The 14,593-nt window shown below is 41.7% G+C and overlaps 1 protein-coding gene across 1 annotated transcript in view; it reads left to right on the plus strand.

Moving 5' to 3' along the window:
* The window catches only part of Dner (delta/notch like EGF repeat containing), a 282,293-nt gene that overhangs the window by 215,328 nt on the left and 52,372 nt on the right, over positions 1 to 14,593 (plus strand). The window contains 1 exon segment of the mRNA XM_038340268.1: positions 5,600 to 5,824. Coding sequence (XP_038196196.1) covers positions 5,600 to 5,824 — 225 coding nt within the window.

Genomic DNA, 14,593 nt, shown 5'->3' on the forward strand with positions numbered 1-14,593 from the left:
CACCATGTGGTTGCCGGGAATTGAACTCAGGACCTTTGGAAGAGCAGGCAATGCTCTTAACCACTGAGCCATCTCTCCAGCCCCTCTCTTAATTTTTGATTTTAGTATATTTTTGATAGTAGTTTGACTATGATGTTGCCATGTATTTTAATTTATCCTTTTTGTGGTTCAATGAATATTTTGCCCATGGATTAATGATTTTGACTGAATTTAGGAAGAATTCAGTCATATGTGTGTAGTCTAAGTGGTAGGAAGGTCAGAGGGATAAAGTACTGAAAGCAAAGGGTACATGCCAACTCTTTCTTTAGGAAGTTTTTCATATGTGACCTCAGGTTATTTTCACTTATCTCTCACAACCCAGAATGAAGTGACAGGTCAATATATTACTCTAGCAGAGACTATGAAGTATAGCTATTATTTCCTGTAGCGATGTGAAATGAGATTGTATAATGCAGGAAGTTGGGAGATGGATACTAGTTTAAGCAGCAGCCAATGAGTAAGGGTTCAAACTGATACCATTTCTTCTCATTACTGGCTTCTTTGCTATGTGCTGGTGTGAATGTTAAAACAGATCTTTGATTTGAGAATCCTGGGTTCAAATTTGACTCTGCCTTTTCTAACTGTGTGCCTTAGGGCAAAGTCCTTGATCTTCCTGTGTTTACTTCCCCATTAGGAAATCATAAAATAACAGCACTCATGAGGTTTATTTTTTTTCTCATGGTTTATTTTTTTATATTTAAAAAATTTCCATCTCCTCCCCTCCTCCTCCCCCCTCCCTCCCCTCCTCCTCTCCCTTTCCTCCTCTCCTTCTCCCCCTTCCCTCCCCTCCCCTCCACCCATACCTCCCCTCCCTCCCTCTCAAGGCCAAGGAGCCATCAGGGTTCCCTACTCTATGCTAAGACCAAGGTCCTCCCAACTCCCCCCAGGTCCAGGAAGGTGATCGACCAAGCTGAGAAGGCTTCCACAGAGCCCGTCCATGCAGAAGAATCAGAGCCCAGCGCCATTGTCCTTTGCTTCTCAGTCAGCCCCCGCTGTTGGCCACATTCAGAGAGACGGGTTTGGTTGCATGATCCATCAGTCCCATTCCAACTGGAGTTGGTGATCTCCCATTAGTTCTGTCCCACCGTCTCCATGAGTGAACGCACCCCTCACGTTCCTGACTTTCTCCCTCATGTTCTCTCTCCTTCTGCTCCTCATCAGGACCTTGGGAGCTCAGTCCAGTGCTCCAATGTGGGGCTCAGTTCTACATAAGAGTCACATATATAAGTAAATCAGTATAGTAAAATCCTAACTGCTTGCAAGAGCAAGCACAGTTTCAACAGACTCCTATTGAACTTACGAAGAGATTTTTTTCCCCCAGCGATTCTTGTATGACTTCCCACAGCTATTATCCCAAGAGCTCACCCACTTTGCCTCGCAGGGTGGCCCAGTAGCTGCATATGTTTAAAGAACTCTGTGACCACCTCCTGATTCCAGAAGATGCTCTTAGCCGTGTTCAGGGATACAGTCCTGGGGGACTCTGAGCAAATATGAAGTTTGATGATGTTGCAGAGATTGCCTAATAGTCCAGCTTCCTTCCAGTTTCCCTGTGCACAATCTCTGAGTATATATACAAAGTAAAAGACTCACATCTTAAAGCAAGTAGAATCCAACATTTATTGGGCACCATAGGCCACCATACTTAGTCTCACCTAGTAGGAGTCCATAGCATTTTGTAGGTAAGGAAACAGAGCCAAAAATGATAAGATTCTGTGTCCAAAGTCAGATATCTCATAAGGAAATCCATTTTTTTTCTTTTTTTGGCTTTTCATTACTGGTATTACAAAACCTTATTCGTGTTCTCTGAGGAAGGTCATCTCTGGGGCAGCTGAGGAAGAGTGAGTCACTTACAGGATGTCATATTAGCAAGAAGATAACAATGGCTTGCGCAACAGAAGGAAATGCAGCTTGCTAGTCAACGTCAGAGGATTTTCAAAATTGGCACATCTTTCCCTTCTTCCTTTAGTTTCTAAATGCTTCAAGTGTGTCCATCTCCCAGCTGGGCTGACAACCCTGACTTCAGGACCCACTCTTGTGTTTTCCCTAGCAATCAGTACCAGGGCCATTCACTTGGTCTCTGGCAGTCACATAGAAATGCAGGTGCTTGTGGTCCAGTAGTTAGCATTTGGGAGTTATGATGCTTGCATCCAAGCTCCACAATAAATCCAAACAGCAGACATCATTGGTATCTGCGTTCTGCTCGATGCCAGGACAAGCCCGAGGGATTCAGTGCTAGCCCTGGGTCTAACAGATTGATGGGCAGAGGTGGCCCTTGAACCCAGGTCTCCTTGTCTTCATTTTGAGTTGATTTTTGGTAAGGCAAGAGATGAGAGGTCAGAGTCAGTCCTCTGTATGTGGATATCTAGTTTTCTTGGTTAGCCTGCTCAGGAACGTTCTGGTGCCTTTATTGAAAATCTGTGGGCCATAGGCTTGTGGCTTTGGTTTTTTAAGTTCCTCTTTTGTCCAGGTGCTACATTGTTTTGGGTACCATGGCTCAGTTGTGTTTCCAGAAGTCAGTACTGTGGCGCATCTAGCTGTGTTCGTCAGCTTTGAGGCTGCTTTGGCTACTTGAGGTCCTTTGTGTTTCCATAGAAAATTTAGGGTTTGTTGTTGTTGTTCTGTGAATGTAATAGGTATTTTGATGGGGATTGTGTTAACCTGTAAGTCACTTTGGGTAGTACAGCTATCTTAACAATATTAATTCTTCCAATTCGTATACTGGGGGAGGCTTTTCCAATTTTTGGTACCTTTTAATTTCATTAATGTTTCATAATTTTCTTTTGCTTTTTTAAAAAAAATCCATACAATGTATTTTGACTGTATTCTTCCCCATCCAAACTCCTCCTAGGTCATTGCATTCTTCCTATCCATCCAAAGGTATGTTTTTTTCTCTCTTAAAAATACCCAAACCAGGGATTCTTGAAATTTGCAGGAAAATGGATGGATCTAGAAATCATCATATTGAGTGAGGTAACCTAGATACAGTAAGACAATTATCACATGTACTCACTCATAAGTTCATTTTGTGTTGGCCAACATCTTCCAAGCCTCAGTGAGGCCTGCCTTGGCATCTGGTCGATGCACCCAGTGCCATTCTACTGAGGAAAACCAATCTCCCGTCTCGCAGAAGCTGTCAGTTGCTAATAGCTTCTTGATTAGGAGTGGGACTCTATGTCCACTTCCAGAACTCAGTGCTTGGATTGTCTCGGGCTTGAACCTGTGCAGGTATTGTGCGCACGGCCACCATCTCTGTGACTTCCACTGTTCACCAGCTCCCTTGTGTCTGGAAGACACGGCAGTTCTAGCTTTTCAGTCGTTTGGAGGAAGAGACCCATCTTTTCATCTTCCTAAGTTAAAAAATAAAACCCTGTGTCTCTCTTTGATTGAATGCAGCCTGTGGGTTGGCTTGGTCATTTATCTTCCCAAACCTATCTCTTCAGACTAAGAAAATAAGAATTACTTTATTAGCGTCACACACAGGGCCAAATTGGGTCTTTACTATTTCAAATGGTCATAGTGCATTGTCCAGACCCAAACAACAATAATTTATTTTGTTCTAAAATGAAGATGTTTGAGGTAGTTTTATTTTTTGCAAATAAATTGCTAAATAAGGATACTTTACAGTGTGGCCATGTGCTAATGAGGGCTTGAGGATCTTCTTCTTAACCACAGTAGAATGGAACACATGAAAGATAAAAAATGCTCTGCTCTAAGGGACTCTTTGGAGAATTCAAGCGTTATCAGAACTGATTGTAGATTATATTCTTAGTTGTGTTTCTGAAACATAAAAGCTAAAGGAAGTTTATAAAATGTTGAATATCATTTAATTTTTTTCTATTTCTCGTTATGCTCACTTATGAGTTGTGCTTCAGATAATTAAATCTGTGGCTATTTTTGTTCATTTTTATAGATTGATTGTATTCTTAACAATAACTATGGAAGTTGTCAATATCACTAAGGAATTATGTGTGACTATAAATATAAACTAAAAGAGATGAGAAAACAATATCAAAGGGAAAGTACTCATGAGTATGTTACTTAGCTTTTATTTCTAAAATTTAAATATTTAATAAATTTTTAAATTAGTCTTGAAGTATTAGAAAACATTTACATTCATATCGTTGTTAAATATATGTCTGTGTGACTGAAGAGATTTACAGACTTATATGTATATATAAATTTTAGCCTGAGAAATGCCAAATTTTGTATACGGAAAACAATCAAAAGCACTTATCTGATCACCTCATTTAAAATTGAAATGTGTAACAGCTTTACATAATATTATATCACAAAATATGCTTGCATGTATAATTTCTAGATTATAACTCATTCTTCCAAACTGCACAACTCATCGATTTTAGTAAATCCATGTAAGTGTGCAACTATTCACGTGGATCATCTTGGAATGTTTCCGCAACCCAATGGCCACCAATGTCCATTGTCCTCAATCTCTTGTCACCCTGCAGCCACAGCAGCCACATCAACTTTTAATATATTCATCTGTTCTTTTTCTGGACGTTTATACCAAGTGGCATGATATGATGTATGGTCTTCTGAACCTGCCTTCATTCTTACAGTGTCGTGCCATGGTGACTCACTCATCTTGTGACTTGTGTGGGTGCTTAGTAACTGTTTCCCAATGGAACCGCACTGTAAGAAGAGACGGTACCGTGTTTGTCTACCCATCACCAGACTCAACCTTTCATACACACACACACACACACACACACACACACACACACACACACACACACACAAATAGAGATAGCATCCTTTGGGTTGAACACCTGAATATATTTATTAAAAACACTAACTTGTATGTTCTGGAAGGATGAATTATAATCTAGAAATTATACACTTAAATGTATTATATGTTTTCAAGAAATTGAATAGAAGACAAATGATAGGGATGGGTGGGAGATGTCTTCATTATTTACTATTTTACATGTTTTTTCCTCTTTTACATTTAGTGTTACATCTTTTCATACTTTTAGGTAATTATTGTCTACTTATTTTTGGCATATTTTAGGTTATACACACACACCACATATATATACATATACATACATATATATATATATACACACATACATATATATACACACACCTATACATACCATGCATAGATATACCACACATACGAAGTATGTCCAAATTTCTTGTGTTTATATTTTGTGTTTCAACAGCAGAAACACAGGATTTGATATTTTAATATAGGCCTACCAAATCTATGATAACCAATTTTATAGGTCTTATTGGGTTGTGACATATCTGAAGTAGTCAAGGTGTGCAAATACGTTTTAATCTTCTATTATTTTTATTCTTTGAGGCAAAGCCTCAAGTATCCCATGTATTCCCAAACTTGCCACATACTTGAGGCTAACCTTGAACTTCTTAAGCTCCTGCCTTGACCTCCCTAGTGCTAGGATTATAGGACTTGAACTATTATGTTTGGCTCATATAGGGCTGAGGATTGAACTCAGGACTTAGTCCATGCTAGTCCTCTACCTACTGAGCTACATCTCCAGCCCCGCTTTAACATTTTAATGCTCTCTTGCAGGATACTTTGGCGCTGCATGTGAAGAGAAGGTCGACCCCTGCGTGTCGTCTCCATGCCAGAACAATGGCACCTGCTATGTGGACGGCGTGCACTTCACCTGCAGTTGCAGTCCAGGCTTCACAGGGCCAACGTGTGCCCAGCTCGTTGACTTTTGTGCCCTCAGCCCGTGTGCTCACGGCACGTGCCGCAGCGTGGGCACCAGCTACAAGTGCCTCTGTGATCCAGGTTGGTTCTCCACATAGACAGCAAAGCATTTCCTAGACGGCTTATGAGTTCATCTCTGTCTCTGAGCGAAGGTCACCCACAGAGTGTGACATACACAGGAGTGGCTTCCCGTTGTCTGGTGCACACCTACTCGTCAGACTTACTCTTGGTAGAGCTATCAGCAGGCCTCTGTTTTTAACCCATTCGACCCATCCACATTCACTGTGAGAAAATTAGAAAGTGCAAGAAGACAGAATGGAGAAATTGAGAATCAACTGAGTCTTGTAACACAACGCTCGTGTCAGGGAAAGCAGAACGCGGTCCACTTTCACTGCTGTCTATTAACATTCCTACTCGTGTGTAGCATGTCACACACACCCAGCTTCCTCTGGAAACATTCACTAGCTTCATCATTTATTTCCCAGAAATACATTGCATTCATGACAGTGCTATTTAAATTGTGGAAGTTTGGAAACCCGGAAGGCAGAGTGATGACCTGTCCTCATCGACGTCTCTCTAACCTCCTAGTGTGTCTGCAGAGAGCGCATGGGTAGCTCGTTCTCTCGTTCCCGTCATACCCATGTCTCTGTCTTTGCGTGAGCTAGGTCTTTACATTACTTCTCGTCACATGTGACCCTGGCCAGTCAGTGCGGCCAGCCGGTACCCACTTCTGCTGACCCAAGACTGTGCTCCAGTCCTGGGATGCCTGCTCTCTGGTACCCCAGAAACAAAACCACTCTCATCATCTTTACAGTGGGACATGGTCATGCACCCCACAGGGATGTTTAGTTACAACATCCTGCATCTACACTGCCGGTCCTTCGGGTTGACTATTCTCTGGACATCCTAGCCACCTTAGCACGTGTGAGAACACTCTCAGCAGTGTTTGTACAACAATGGAGTCACCTAACAATGCACTGCTTGGGATGTTTCCCCATCCTTCAGTGACAAGGATACACTAATGATTGTGACAGGTGACATTCTGCCCCAAGGAGTGAGAGACTGGTGTATATGTGTTTAAATAGATTTTGAATCAACACCAACCCCAATGCTTCTGGTGCTAAGGCCCCAGTGCCTGGCTTTCAAAGGCCATGTCTCATACTCACAAATCAGTTAAAAGAGTCAGTGCAGCTAAGGGAAACGCAGTTAAGCTTTTGAAAGGTGCCACAGAGCTTTTCGCACATAGGCTCTTAAGTCTCTGATTTTCTAAGCAGCTGATATTTTGCCAAGTTCTTCTTTCTTCTGAGCTCTGCAATAAAGAAGAAGGGCTGTTTAATCTGCCTGGTAACACTGCTAGGATTCTCCAGAGGAGCAGGACACACACACACACACACACACACACACACACATGCTGAGGTTTATTTTAAGTAACTGGCTCATGAAATTGTGGGGACTGGCAAGTCCAAAACCCATAGCGGAAGCTGCAAAACTAGCGTGATGTCTGTGTTGGGCTTTGAAGTTAAAATCCTTCATCTGCAAGAACCTGAGGCTTTGCTCTTCGGACCTCCAAGTTCTGGGATGATTCCTGGCCACAGTACATGGTCATCTCCTCTCAGAGACTACTTTCGTAAATTTTAATACCACCTAAGAGAAAATGCCTTTAGGCATGCATATGGATAAAATATCTGGGTACCATCATCTACCTAACCTGTCAGGTGCAATTAATGATCAAAGTAATATTTGGGGGTTCCCTGTAAACCTCAAAGTGAAATAACCCCATTTCTGTCTTTTCTAAGTCTTCATCATCTTTCTCTGGGGAAGTCTTGGTTGACATGGTAGCATGTTGGACCTGACTTTCAGGTATGGGAACCCGAGCCCACATGTGGCAGAGCTGCATGCAGAAGGAGGAGGCAGAGCAGGGCTGTACCATTTCCTACATGGTGAACACACCCCTAGGACCGCTTGCTGTGCGCAGAATGTGCCATCTTACTGGACAGAACCAAGTCTCATAGCTGGCGTGACTAGGGCTCACCATGCCCAAGTTCTCTGGAGATGTCCAAGCACGTGGGGTCATCCCCCCTCAATGGCAACTGAAAGTGAACTATTGCTGTTAGGAGCTTCTCCATATTCTGTCACCTGCCTGTGAGCACCCTCTTTCCCTACAAGCCTCGCAGAGAAGACCCAAGCAGGGCAGACCAGAAAACAACATTTTCTCCTCTGAATTCCTGTCTTAAACATATGAAAGTCTCTGGCATATTTAGTACTTAAAAAAATTTTAAGTGGACTATAGTTATTTGAAGATAAATTTCTTTCTCTCTCTCTCTCTCTCTCTCTCTGTCTGTCTGTCTCTCTCTCTCTGTGTGTGTATGAGACAGAGAGAGACAAAGACAGAGAGGGAGAGAGAGAGACAGACAGACACATACACACACACACACGAGAGAGAGAGAGAGAGAGAGAGAGAGAGAGAGAGAGAGAGAGAGAGAGAGAGAGAGATAATCCTAAGCAGAAACATACAACATATATCACTCAGCGTTTCTCTTTCTACTCTGGGAGAGCAGTTGGCAGCACTGGGAAGGCCATGCCTCTGTCTATTCACCGTGAACATAAGACATTTACAGAGAATCCCTGGGCCTCAGTTTCCTCTTTGGGTAGGAAGCTTGAGGGGAGGATTCAGTGCAGCTCCTGTGTTTGTGTGGTGTTAAGGGCCATCTATCCTTTCAACCTTTCTCACCATTCATGGGGTTTCCAGTAGCATCTTTTGAGGCATGGTGGACTGAGACATCATTTCTATTTCACTTGCCTTACTGCTGTCTCCAGTAGGGCTTCACCTGTGTCTACCTGGAATATTTAGATTGGTAGTCACCTGTGGTCCAGAATCATCCCTCAGTAGCCTTGAAACCCACAGAAAACACATCTTCTATTCCATAATACCTTCATTCATTATGTAGCCTCCAGAGGGGTTCTGAGGTTGATCCCATGAGGGCTTGCTCAACAAATTTGGGACATCTAGTTGCTTCCAGAAGGAACACACTTTAGGTGGTCAGGCGACTTTATGTGAAATGAAAAAGGGCCTTCAATTATCTGGCCGGGATTTACATGTGACAAAGTGAACATGACAGGCCTGTGAATGGGAAATTTCTCATCTTAATTTTTTTGGAGCATGTAATTGCTTTACCACGCGTTTGCATAATAGTCGAGTCTTATAAGAATGGGTGAAATTGGGTGTCTGGCTGCAGAGTGGTGGGCTGGACCATCTTTAGAGAGAGCGAACAGATTCTGTCTCATAAATGGCAGCAGACTGAAATCATACCAGATTGGTAATTAGTTCTCATCTGAAAAAAAAACAAAGAAATCAACCATGCTATTCTGATGGCTGCGAATCAGGTCTGTCAGGTGCTCTACGTTCAAGTCTCAATTTTAGCTTAGTGCTCCCAGGGCTTCTGACGGCACTTTAATACTAAATAATAAAATGTCACCACCGAGTAATTGCTGAAATGTCATCTCCCAGTGACAGTTTTAAGTGACAGGCCACTCTTTTTTTTTTTTTTTTAAATTGCAAATTGAAATCTCCCAGAGGCTGGAGAACCGAGGTCTTGGAAATGCTGCGTGTATTAGGTGTGAACGTGTCAAGGGCACACTGTGGCCATTGCAGGTGGAGCCACGACATCTCGTGACTAGGTACAATGGTGGCATCTTTTAGATGGCATTTTAGAGTCAGTGCTGCAGATAACCAGCATCAGCAGCAGTGGCCGACTGGAAGCAACCGGATTCAGCTTTCTTCTGACTGGTTTGGCTTCCCAGTGCTCTTGAGTGAGCGCTCACCACGTGCTTGTTTGATTGTCACCCCACCTCTGCAGGGGAACCTATCTTAAAGAACTGAAAGTGAAAGGTGTTAGAGTAGCTTGGGCGCAAACATATGAATCAAATTAGAATTTTAAGAATAATGTCTGTCATGACTGTAATCTCAATGGCAGTCAGTTGGGCTCCTAGACCTGGGAAGGGTGTTGGCCACATTTCCCAGCCAATTCTTCTCCACCAACGGGGCGGTGAACCAATGACATCATCCAGACAACAAACTAAATAAAATAAGGCTCCTTCCAAACAAAGTCCCGTTGCTCTTGTCCTTAGAAATCACAGGACTCAGATGCTGTTTTGTTTCTGTTTTCTACATTTGTGTCACCTGTAGGCTGCCTTTCTGCTATGTGGCTCGTGAGACATAGCAGGTGTTGCTTCCTACTGTGGTTTTCAGGCTTGACCACATCAGTATTCAGATAGCCCTGCCTGCAAGCAGAATAAAGATGAGACCTAATGGTTAGGATATTCATATCCTAATTGAACAGCAACAAGGAAATTAACACACCTATAGGACGTCATTTTGCTCGCTAATGAGTGTCTGGATACATTCAGATTCTGGGATAAGTCCAGTGGGCAACTTTTATGGCTATTAGCCAAGGGACTTCCTCTGGTTTATTGGGACAAAGACAGTTCTTGTATTGACATGCTGGGATCTGCTCCAGCTCCTTGTTCATGAGAGGTATAGATTGCGTGTGAGCAGAGTGTATTGTGTAGGTCCCAATTATGTGACATCCTTCCTTTCATTCTCCAAAATGTGCTGCCTGTTTTTATCATTTGGACTCCAAAAGGAAGAAATGAAGGAAGACTTGTTTATCATGTGCTTTTTCGTTCATGGGAACCTGCCTCATTCTTCAGTGTCTGTCCTCTGCAGGACAAAAAAAAAAAAAACCCATAAATAAAAACAATTTTAATCTACCTTGAAATGCAGATGGAACTGAGAAGGTGGGAAGAGAAGAACAGCCACTGACATCTTGCCTGTCACCTGCAGATAGATCCTGGAGTTGTTAGGAGCTGGCCTAGTGCACACGGCATGGAGTCCTGTAGATTCCTGCTGGACATCAAGACAAGCATGATGATATCAGACATCGCTGAGATGCCATGGCAGGGAAAACTGAAACAAGACCACACCGGAATTTTGTCTAAGACATAAAAAGATAAACATTAGATAAAAAAGGATTATGGTACATGCTCATCATCCTTGTTACTTGAGGATGCTGAGACAGGATGATCACAGGTTCAGGACTTGCCTGGGCGAACAATTAAGGTCCTGTGTCAAAATGAAAAGGGAAAGCGGGACTGAAGAGATAGCTCAGTGGTTGGGCGCTTGTCTAGCATGTATGAGGATTTAGGCTCAAGCTCCAGGAGTAAAGCAAAACAACCCAAGGTAGCAATAACCATGTAACAGTAAGATGTTGAATATTATCTTTGCTCCATCTCTCCTGTCAACTCAGTTGCCAGTTACTTCCTCACCAGTTATATGTGCATACCGAATTGTCCAAAGATTTAAGGGTTACTCAGCATCTTGAACATTATATTTTCTGATTGAGGTGATAAAAGAGTTAAGGGCCAGGGGCTGTCCAGATCTTTGTAAGGGAGGTACTTCCTGATTCATCATTTTTTATGAAGTGAGGCCCATGGCTGTCATCTCTCTGCCCTTGACTCCCCTACGCGGGGAGATGATACAAAGATTGAATGTAGCTGCTCAGGGCCCAGAGCCTCTGCTGTCTCAGAATAAATAAGAAACAGGGTTAAATGGCCATCTTTATTCTTCGAGGGTAATAAGGACTGAAAGATGAAGAATTTCTCTGGAGTTTCTTAAGTGCTAGCTGTCTTTGTAGCTCCCTCAGATGAGCCCATCAAATTGAGAGTGCTTAGCCATGCAGACCTGCTCTGTGGAATGGGACATTGACCTTATCTGGGCTGACTATGCCTTGAGCTGCTTCCATCTCTTGAGAATTCACTTCATCAAGATGCTGTGCTAAACGTCTGATGTACTTCCTCTTAAAGAAATCAAGGTATGTAGAGTCCAGAGGGCAGGAAGTGGAGGTAGTGGAACTCTCATGTTCATTTGTATTGGCTTGATATTACAGGCTGTTCATGACCAAAGGCTAGACTTCTTGGAAGCCTAGCTGTGGAACCCCTGCTCCCACATTAGTTGTGATCTCGGCCTCTTACTTTGGCTGAACAATCACAAGAACAAACTCTCAGACTCCTCTCTCAGCATTGCCCCTGAAAATATGGACACCTGGATTGAAGGCAGCCTTGATTATTGGTCAGTGAGTGACTTGTAGACAGTCAAAGTTATTACATCCCAGTGCAGAGGCTCCTCAGTCTAACACTACAGGAAACATTACTCTTGCGAGTAAATAGGACCCCCCTTCCTTCCTGTCTTTGCTTTACTCTGAAGATCCATCCGTGAGCTGCTTTGAACTTGTTGTCTTGAAGACAGGTTTCATTTCATTTTTATCATTCCAGATTGCCTTATTTTTAAAGATGTTTTTATTTTATGTACATGAGTGTTTCGTGTATGTATGTGTACCACATGTATGCCGAAAGCTTGTGGAGGTCAGTGAAAGGCACTGGATCCCCTGGAACTGTTGTACAAGGAGAGGCCTGAGCCCCACCGTGAGAGTTTCTTAGTCTCGGGAGGACCGAAGAGCATGCATTATAGCACATTCTCAGGGGAATCTGTTGCTTGCTGGCCTAGGAACTGCAACACGAGAACCTCTACTACAAAGCAGTAAGTGTAGACACATCAAGGTATATATATATATATATATATATATATATGGGCCGAGTAGCACCACCCTAAATTCTCGGGACTAAATATGTTTTGGATTTAAGATCTTTTTTTTTGATTTTGGAATATTTGGAGGCACATAATGATAAATCTTGAGGGTTTATCCAAACAATAATTTTTAATTTTTTCCATACTTCTATAGGAGACTAGAGATGATCTGATGTAATATTTTGTAATAATTATGTGCACTTTGCTTGTAACTCATCACGAGGTTAGGTGAGAAATTTTTGACCTGTGCTATCATGCTGACTCTGGGAATATTTCAATTTTTTGGAGCATTTTAGTTATCAGATTTTAGGATTAGGTCCTCTCAATCCATTGACAAGGCAGTTTATTAAAATGAAACTTAATCAACTGTGAAATAAATGAAAAGCAATTAATCTTGAAAAATGCTCCAATGTCTTAACCCTTCACAATTTGTTTATATATATTAGATATATTTATGTATATACATAAAATTGTGTGTGTCTACATCTCATCATCCGGTTCTTTGCACTACAACCTCCATCATTTGTTCTCTGTGTTGGTCCAGCCTCTTAACTGGACAGCCAGAAACCTCTAGCATGGGAAACCTTTTCCTTCTTGGGTTTCCCCCATCTTTGCCTAAACCATAAGCCACACCTCAGAAGAATCATCTTTCAAATAGTTTGAGCAGTACTGTCTCATCAGGATTAGTACTTAGAGGCATTTCTATTGAAAACGATCTTTTTAGAGCCCATGGGTGAATAGTTTGCTTTAGAATGAGGAATGTTCATTGCAGATATCCTATATTCAAAGGACACGTTGGTGAATTCCGTCATGAATGGTAGCAAAGGAATATTTGAGAATCTAGTTTTGTTCTTAAAGGGGATAGGATTTCTTCTTTAAATGCAGTTTGATTGGTTGATCTTCATATTTTGGCACCATGTAGTCTTCATAAAAGACATCCTTTTATAGTGCCTCTGTGATTAAATTTTAAAGAACCCCTCCTCCCCCTATGTATCCAGTTTAGATCGTAGGTAGAATCCACCCTCTAGTGGCCAAAAGCGACACAGAAAAGTCATAAGAGAAAAAAAGGGGGGGGGGGGAGGATTGCCTGTACTTTTTTGCATGTGACTAGGTTGTAACCTAGTTCTGAATGCAATCTTAAGAGAATTCTTTTCAGGCCAATGTTTACGTCAACAGATTGCTAGAAAATTCTCATGATGACGATCAAGTTTAAGATGAATCGCCTGTACACAGCAAGTACTTCTGTGTGACAGGCGCATCACAGAGCTCACTTGACTTTTGATGCTCTTTGTAACCATGGCTGTGCCACCCACATGTCACAGTGATGGCGTGGATGGCGTGATTCTTTGTTTGTCCTTACATGTGTTTGGAAGGAGAATTCTGCTTGTTGCTATAAATAGATTGCTGGTGGTTTTTGCTCTAGTCCAATGCATTTCTCCTTCAAATATGATTTATGATTTACACACTTAATCTAGAGAAACTTCTGGGTTTTAAACAAAAATGTCTCCAATGATTTACTAGTATAATTCTTGTTTTAAAAAGCATTTTCTTTATTAGTGATCCCTCTTGGTGTGGTGCTGCTTCCTATGTCTGAATAAGGCTTGTCCTTTGTTTTATAGACTTTGAGAGTTCCCCTCATCCCATCTCCTAAAAAGTCTATAATGAAGACAGGCCTTTTCTTGTTATTTCCTATTGTCTCACTGTTCAGTAGGAATTAGCCTTAGAATATGATCATCATTTCCCTTGTAACACAAGGCAGTACTTAAATTTGCCATGCTATATAATATCAAGAAAGTGAAGATGATAAAAATCCTTCATATTATACAAATAGCATACTTCTGCTATGGAGAATTGTAAAATTTGAACATGTACACTTAAATATATAAAACCAAACAACCATTGTCAGTTTTTGAAAATATTTTCCCAGGCATTTTAATGCATATTTGCTCAAACCAGACATATGCAAAAAGAACTCTTTTGCATTTATGAATGCACAGGTTACTCTGCCCTAGGATTTTTCTTAGCAAATTTAATTCAGCAGTGTGACCAGGCATCTTCTTTATTTACTAATCTGTGTCTTGAGGAGCATAAAATGAACTATTAAAAGAGAAAATTCAGAACGTATTTTTGGGTATTGAGCAGTGATTCAAATTCTACTTCCCAGTGGAAAACCAGATCCATCCTGGAGGTGACTCTCAGGGGATGAG

This window comes from Arvicola amphibius, chromosome 8 (assembly GCF_903992535.2).
Source record: "Arvicola amphibius chromosome 8, mArvAmp1.2, whole genome shotgun sequence".
In the NCBI taxonomy this organism is placed as follows: domain Eukaryota; kingdom Metazoa; phylum Chordata; class Mammalia; order Rodentia; family Cricetidae; genus Arvicola; species Arvicola amphibius.